This window comes from Contarinia nasturtii, unplaced genomic scaffold (assembly GCF_009176525.2).
Source record: "Contarinia nasturtii isolate CC-2019 unplaced genomic scaffold, AAFC_CNas_1.1 Cnas_scaffold_533, whole genome shotgun sequence".
Lineage (NCBI taxonomy): Eukaryota > Metazoa > Arthropoda > Insecta > Diptera > Cecidomyiidae > Contarinia > Contarinia nasturtii.
Genome location: NW_022197885.1, coordinates 613,727 through 621,494, shown reverse-complemented (window position 1 = coordinate 621,494; position 7,768 = coordinate 613,727). Strand labels below are relative to the sequence as shown.

The window sequence follows — 7,768 nt, the reverse complement described above, 5'->3', positions numbered from 1 at the left end:
TCGTCCAGCTTAATCTAATTTAATGTTTTTCATTTCAATGTGTGTGCTAATTTTTAAGTTTTCTTATTCGTCAGTTTTATTTCATCATAAGCCTTGCGGTTGGCGGTACAAATGGTTACTTTCCTGATTCAAATAGAGGAAAGTCAAAAAAGCCATGGAATAATACTTCCGAAACAGCGATGAAAGACTTCTGGATTCATCGTGAACAATGGCAACCATCATGGCATTTCAATGACGACGATAGCTCGCTAATTGTTGACTCTGTCAAAGTGTGGGCTTTATAATTCGCTTACTTTTATTCATTTTTGTTTAATTTGTGCAATTTAAACATTGATGAAATTAATTCTGATTCAAAAATTCCATTCAGTCGCTTTATAGGTTCGCTTAATTTGAAAAAGCAGAATGAAAATTATTCAGCAAATCGTTGAAAAAGTTTGAATATATCATCTTGCCGTGTAAGAATTTTAAATAACAAATGGTTAAGAATTTTATTTTATGTAAACACCTTTCGAATAATTCCTTTTCAAAATTTCCATTGACAAACAGGTTTTCATAAAGAATCCAAAACATGATCTACTTCTTTGATAAAGATTCTTTGTTCTCGATGAGTCATTGAAATGTGACATATTATCGATACTCACGGTGATAATTCAATATGATGATTGTTCACCAAAGTCAAATAAATTCAATATTTTCGAACAAAAAAAAATAAATATATTTTTTTATTTATTTTATATTATTTGCGATCAAACAAGGAGGTACGATTTATTTTGAACTTTGCAATGCAAAATATAAACGATTGAAAATGAGATGAACGAACTACAATGGCGTTAGTATCGTATTCATCTCTCATTGACCAATTGAATTTGTTCTAAAACAAAACTAAACCCGTGAATAACAATACTAACGTAATCGTTTCAACTAACAAAGGATACACGGTAAATATCTTCATTTTTTTTACAATCAAAACGACGGACGCACATTTTGATCTATTTTGTTTTTTTTTTATAGCTAACTTTCTTAATTTCAATATTTAAAAAAAAACAACTAATAACATTTGGAAATTTACTTTCAGCAAAATGTAAACAAAAAAATAATATAAACATAATAATATTGATGCCAGTACAACGGTAATAACGGTATCATAATGTATCTTCCTTGGTGTTGATTTGCAAATATCGACACAAATGTTTTACAGAATTATCGCGTTTTAAGCGAATTGAAACAGTGTTAACTATTCTATGATTTATTGTGGTGATTGATGTTGCATATGCTTTTGGCGGTATTCACGAATTTTGATGTTCAGGAAACCCTTGGATCCAAACAGATGCATATGCTCTTCCTGTGCACCGAATAAAATGAAAAATAGATGCAAAACATGAAAGGTGATGATGATGAAGTTTAACTCAAGAGCGTCTTACCAAAAAGTCATCAAGATCTTTCGGTGCTGGAAAGAATGTGCCGCATTTTCGGAATAAATCCATTATGAGCATCTTCCGTTGATCCATCAGAATTCGCTTCCTCTTGTTAAAAATAAGATCTTGCATTATTCGCGAATCTTCAGCTGATGTTGGTGTGGCCGGCGATGAATTGTTCGAATGCGCATCCAAATCTAATCGAACCGAAAACGATTGAATCCGAATAAAAAGTATTGCAGTGTGAAAATGACACGCAAAATGTTATTTTTACCTTTGAATGTGTTGACATTGAAATCTGGCCCGAAGAATCGATCGCCGATTAGACGCTTTTTAGCGCACTGTTGTTCGGTTGCTGATGCGTTTGATGGCTGAGCTCGTTTTCGTGTGAACGTATTGTATCGTGTAGGTGACGTTGGACTTGTATCCCAATCGCTGTTGATGCGATAGTTTGTGAAATCAAATTGTGGAAGCAAAGATAAACGATTTTCGAACTGATGTAGCTGTGGCAATTCGGTGACAATGGTTTTGTCGCAATCGTTTTGCTCCTTCGGTACTGTGTCGACAATTTTATCGTCATCATTTGTTGCATTCGCCTGTAATTTGTTTTGTTTTAATTGGGCTGGTGTTGGACCAAGACGAAATGGCTGTGCATCAACTGGGAATGGGTCATTTGTCGGTTTTTTAGTGTCATCAGTGTAAGCGAATGGGCTCAATGAGTTTTCCGTTGACGGTGTGACTGGAGAGAGTGGACTCGATAAATCCTTTTGACCATAATCGAATGAATGCATTTTTGCGGTGTCATTCTGTGCATTGCATTCAAATGCTCGTTCGTTCGCTTGTTGTGTCGGACTGTGATCACTTGTTGTTTTCCATCTGAAATCGATTCAAACACATCGCTCACATGTATGTACATATAATTTGATAAATCTTAAAAAGTACCTGTAATCGGGATGCATTTTGAAATGGTTTCGACGCATCTCGTTGGCCAAATCATGATATTCTTGCTTTTTACTCGACTCCATTGCGTACCATGTTTCGCTGAAATTTATTTAAATTTTTAGTGTAGTAATTTTATATATTGTTTATTAATCTTTAATTTTTTAATTTTAATCATTCAAATTAAAAAAATAGATTGTGAATTGCTCTGTATTTACCGATCCGTCATTATCTTCACCATTTTACCTGAGAATTTTAGAAACCGTTCGATTGTCACACATCGGATATAGCTTATGAACTTCTTTTCGATGACGTTTGGCGTAAAGCATAAATGAATTCATTGGTCGACGGATTTTCTTTTTATCTTTTGCACAATTCAAATCTTCAAATGTTTGATGACCGTTGTTATGCGGCAATTCGAATGGCACCGGTGATGATCGCATCATTTTGGTATCCGAAGTTTGCGATGGCATATACTGATTAGCTGTCGCCAGATAACCATCATTGTAATCCGTTGTGTTTGGAACTGTGGTGCTTTGAACTGAAGTCAATGGCATGCTTTGTTGTGATTGCCATTTCGGTTCCATTGCTGGATTTTCCATCATGTTGATGTGTGGCGGCTGATTTACCATCTGCGGATCATATTGGTACACATTTTGATCATATCGATTATAATAACGATTGTCCGTTACAATTGATGGTGGTTTTTGCGTTTCAAACATTCCGTAATCGTGTGGCCATGCATTCATTGGCTTAAACGTTGAACCATCGTAGGTTGGCGGCACTTGTGATTGCAATGCGTATTGATTTGGAACGTACATGAGTGGTTGACTGTGTACATGCTGGCTGACTTGTGTGTAATTTGGAACATAATACGGAATGCTGCTCGGCGTACTTGTATTATTCGGCGTCGTAACTTCAACAGATGGATTCAGCTCTTGCAATGCAACTAAACGAATGGAATATACATCAAATATGTATCAATCAATTAGCAATTCAACAATCCGAAATTAATTCAAAATGTAGTGAAAATGAGTCATCATTCATATTCTCTCAATTACTTACACAAACATTTCATGTAAATTTCGGTGCCTTTCGCGAACATATTACTCGACTCCATTTTGTTGCACAATTTTATTGTTCTTTTCAACAAAATTTTTTATTTTATTTTTTATTCACCCAAAAAATGTGATGCAATATTACAACATATTCAGTCGAACCACACAATATTCTTGGTAGTCCATTTTTTTTGGCTAAATACAATGGTTGTTTGATGACAATTGTGTGATTGATTTTGTTGCCGATTATGAATGTTCTTACTTTACAAGCATTGAATCCGTTTGAATGACATATGACTGTGTGCTTTAGCGATGAATTGAATATGAAGAAGTGATACAAAATCCCGTTGTCTTTTTTCACTGTGCACGCAAAATGAATAAATGCAACCAAACAAATGTATTTTAAGGAGTCGATGATCGATACGTTTTAATTACAAGTGTACTTTTGTTAATATCTTAATTCATTTCTATTGAAAATTGACATATAAATCGGTGTAACCGGTAATCGGCATTTAATGTGTTTTAGAGAAACAATTTATGATTTCGTTTATTTCAATGGTCAACACTTTAATTCGAATTCATTCGGAACTTATTTTACGTAAAACTAATTATAACTACTTCGATTTGATTGTTTTTGCTCTTCTTACAATATAAATCTTATTTATTAATACTTTCTTCTGTCAACGAACTCTGCATCAATCGCACTTGTGTGCTGCCAAAGGAATGAGTTGTATGCGCAAAATCGTTTGCTTTAACACCGACTGCTAGTTTTGTTCTGATTAACATGTACATCGTTTGCTGTGTTTGTGTTCGTGTCAGAATCATCGGAAATTGGAAGCATCGGCATTGACGCCGACATATTTGTAGTGACGCCATTTGCATTGGTATGCGTCGATAGTTTGTGTCGATATATGGTTTCGGCCATTTTTGCATATTGTTCTTTTCCCAACGGTGGCAATGCGTTCCACCACTTTACAAGCGTGCTTTGTATCAACACAGTGTCATCAGTTTTGTTTGTATGCTGTTGTGCGTATGCATAATTTTGTTGGGCAAAAAATCGAAAGCCGTTATAAACACGAAAATATCGCATCCACCGATTGTATTTGTTAACAAATTTGAGTTGCTCTTTCGGTGGCATTCGGCAACCGTTTTGTGTCAGATTTGTCATTAAAATCGGTGAATTCATTAACTTTTCAGCTGACTTCGTCGATAATACGTTTGAAGTTATTTCTGCTGATTTTTCCATTGGCAACGGTAAATGTTGCTGTTGTTGTTCAGAAATATTAAATTTCAAATCCTTTGTTTTTTTGCATGTAATGACATCCACTGGTTTTGTGTTGGTTGTTATTAGTATTTCATTGCCGTTAATGTCTAGCGGTTTGGATGTGCATTCATCTTCGTTTGATGTTAAGTCAATGATCGGCACTTCATTCTCCTTTACAATACAAGCTATATTATGAAACATTTGATTAGCAACATGGACTCATGACATTCAGGAAAAAAAATTGCATAATATGTTCTTACATTGTCGAGCATCACAATATTCTCGTCGTCGTTTGCGAGTGTATGACTTTTTTTGCGGTAAAATCATTTCACTTTTTGTCAATGGTTCTGATGGATACAGTATAAGTGGATTCCATTGATATGCATTGTCAATTGAAGTATCTGGAAAAATCATAGGAAATGAGACAATAAATATTTTTGTTTGATATTAACATTTTATATCGTTTTTAAATTTAAAAAAAAAAAAAATATCTTACGGATGGTGTTATTTTGACACACGGCAATGGGTTTGGGTAAATTTTTCACAATTTTTGGCTCGCTTGTTTTAACAGAAGCTATTGTTGGAATGTCATGCGATTCATTCACACTTGAATTCGGAACGGTTGGTTTAGGCTCGGGTGACGAAAAACCGTTTGATCCTCTACTAACGATTAGCGGTTCATATGGAATGGGAAATTGTGCTTGACCATAACGAAAACAATTGTTATCATTTGCTAAAATTACGTTTGGCATATTATAATAGCTCGATTCAACTACATGCCCTTTCACAGATTTGGCTGATTGAATGCTTTTATTCACTGATTTTTTTACGACTGGTTTGAATGCAGACTTGTGTGTTTTGTTTTTGAGGATGTCAAAATGTGGTTTAATTCCCATAAGCGGATAATGATTATAGGGTCTAAATAATGGAGGCGATGTCGTGTCAGATGTTTTTATTGTTGACGTGACCATTGTCGGTATGGTTTGCATCAATGGTGAATATTGTAATTCGGTTGCAGTAGGACCTAAAGCAGAGTTTTTTATATTTCATTATTAGACTATAGATTTTCAGAAGATGTGACTTTTTAATATAAAAATGACAAAGTTTCTGAAAAATTCGCAGAAAAAAGATAACAATTGAAATACTCACTCCAGTATGAATTAGATTGGCCATACGCTGGATTCATCGTGTATTTTTTTATTAATTTATTTTTTCCTCTTTTATTCGATTCAAACTCTGGTTATTTTTTTTAATTCACTCGCTGAAAGTAGTCATTCGTTCGGACGAAAAAACACTTTGATCTCCATCCAATAAATTGTTGATATTTATACTACGACGCTGAAAGATAATATACGCTTCGGTAGTTTGGAAAAAACGCGAAAAGAATTCGCACGTGTAATGACTTAAAAAGGAGCGCGTGTTTGAAAATATTCAAAAAATTGTCTGTGTTTTTATATCGCAAAGGTTGAATTATCTAGTGACATGTCTTTGGCAAATGATCGTTCTATTTAATACACAACGATCTATAACCGAATGTTTTAAATGCGACGTAGCCGCATCTGTTTTTAAAATAATTATTATTTTCGAAATGTATTTTTCATCTTTTATAAAGGGAAAAAAACAACGACAGTTATACACACTGAATAGGGTGAAGAATTTTTTTTATTTTTTGTTTATTGATGTCGTCTGGTTTTTATGAAGGACTGATTTTTTGGCTCCACCCACTCATGATAATTTCAAATATGATCTGAATGTATTGACACATGAAGAAATTAATGAACATTGAATAAGCTGTATCGAATTGTTTCATTTATTTTGCATATTTATTTTGCTATTGCAAAATGTGTCATTATCTGGTTTCTAAATTAAGAATCGTACGTAGGCTTCTTCTTACGTATGCAATGAGCTTTGTTTTATTTGACTTGCACCGTTGTTTACAAAATTGAGTACTTAAAGCAGATTCACCAAGAAAAATTGAATGCGTGTCAATATGTATGCCTGTTCAAGGTTTGATCAAGACGATTATGGTTTCGATTGGCACATCGATTGTATCAATATTGCAATGATATCGACATTATTGTCGCTGAAAGTACGAATCAAAATTGCAATCGAATATAAAACGGTTAAAATTCGAATTTGATGGCATAATGACTGAGAAAATCCATCAAATTCGAATTTTAATCCAATATCAGTCGGTAGAAAAAACATTGTAAGACGGCTTAATATTCGATCATTTTGTTCATGTATTGTCATCAATTTGTCGTTTTAATTAGTTTAATTTAAATTAGAAATGAAAAAGTTCGTCTTAAAAAATTCATATTTTTTCATTATTGCAAAGTGTTTTCATCGCTTTAAACCATCAATATTTGTTTTCTAAGGGGAGATCTCATAATTACAAAAAAAATCTATAGCACCTAATGTTTATTGACGCATTTTTAGATACGCACTTGTATCGCAACTTGCGCATGTTAATTATAACAAATTTATTAATATTGAAAAATTTCAGAACATTCATAAAATGCTATCATTACTTCTGGCATGGACATTTTTATGTACATAAATTATAAATTCTTTTGTTATTTATAAAATCGAAGGTTTTAAACTTTGAAGAATGAAATGAAATGAAACATTTCCAACGCAAATGTGAATGTGAAATTTTGGCATATTTTTCATTTGTTAATTGCATTTAGTTGTATTCAATCCATAGATTCTGATCAGGGGGTCCAGGGTATAAAATACCCTCCCCTCGAGCGTAAAAATTATTCAATTTTTCTAGGGTTTTCCATGCTCGATAAAAAAATCAATTTTTCTAGGGGTTTTGAGCATCTTTTTGCCGATTATCCCTCCCTTAAATCGTCAACTCCAGAATCTATGAATCAACAATCAACCATTCAATCCTATTCACATTTCTAATCTCTTTTTTTTGAACTGTTGGAAAATATCACGAAAATGTTTCACATGATGAACCCACAAATTATCAAAGTAATTTGCAACCAAACACTCGAATGTTGTTTGTCATTTTCATCCAACTTTTAATACGTTTGAAAGAGTCAGACATAAATTGAAATCAATGTGATTTGGAGTTTGCTCAT

The 7,768-nt window shown here is 33.4% G+C and overlaps 2 protein-coding genes across 2 annotated transcripts; both read right to left on the bottom strand.

The window, feature by feature from the left end:
• Nucleotides 1-746: 746 nt before the first annotated feature.
• On the bottom strand, nt 747-3,857 carry LOC116339845 (putative transcription factor capicua). The gene is made up of 6 exons (XM_031765913.1): nt 3,420-3,857; nt 2,601-3,303; nt 2,358-2,456; nt 1,690-2,291; nt 1,422-1,612; nt 747-1,342 (listed from the first exon to the last, which is right to left on the bottom strand). Exons 1-6 carry the CDS (start codon nt 3,472-3,474, stop codon nt 1,247-1,249), a joined length of 1,746 nt encoding a protein of 581 aa, XP_031621773.1. The 5' UTR covers nt 3,475-3,857; the 3' UTR covers nt 747-1,246.
• Nucleotides 3,858-3,953: 96 nt separating this feature from the next.
• LOC116339846 lies at nt 3,954-6,086 on the bottom strand. Its single transcript, XM_031765914.1, has 4 exons — nt 5,826-6,086; nt 5,173-5,700; nt 4,937-5,077; nt 3,954-4,861 (listed from the first exon to the last, which is right to left on the bottom strand). The coding sequence occupies exons 1-4, from the start codon at nt 5,860-5,862 to the stop codon at nt 4,164-4,166; spliced, it is 1,404 nt and encodes a 467-aa protein (XP_031621774.1). The 5' UTR covers nt 5,863-6,086; the 3' UTR covers nt 3,954-4,163.
• Nucleotides 6,087-7,768: the final 1,682 nt, after the last annotated feature.

What these genes read in the sequence shown, in the direction of transcription:
- LOC116339846 (XM_031765914.1), bottom strand. Translation starts at nt 5,862, where the DNA reads ATGAATCCAGCGTATGGCCAATCTAATTCATACTGGA. An exon ending in CCAATCTAATTCATACTGGA is followed by an intron (nt 5,701 to 5,825) that starts GTGAGTATTTCA and finishes ACTCTGCTTTAG; the next exon opens with GTCCTACTGCAACCGAATTA. An exon ending in GTGTCAAAATAACACCATCC is followed by an intron (nt 5,078 to 5,172) that starts GTAAGATATTTT and finishes TGATTTTTCCAG; the next exon opens with ATACTTCAATTGACAATGCA.
- LOC116339845 (XM_031765913.1), bottom strand. Translation starts at nt 3,474, where the DNA reads ATGGAGTCGAGTAATATGTTCGCGAAAGGCACCGAAATTTACATGAAA. An exon ending in ACGGTTTCTAAAATTCTCAG is followed by an intron (nt 2,457 to 2,600) that starts GTAAAATGGTGA and finishes AATAAATTTCAG; the next exon opens with CGAAACATGGTACGCAATGG. An exon ending in AAAATGCATCCCGATTACAG is followed by an intron (nt 2,292 to 2,357) that starts GTACTTTTTAAG and finishes AATCGATTTCAG; the next exon opens with ATGGAAAACAACAAGTGATC.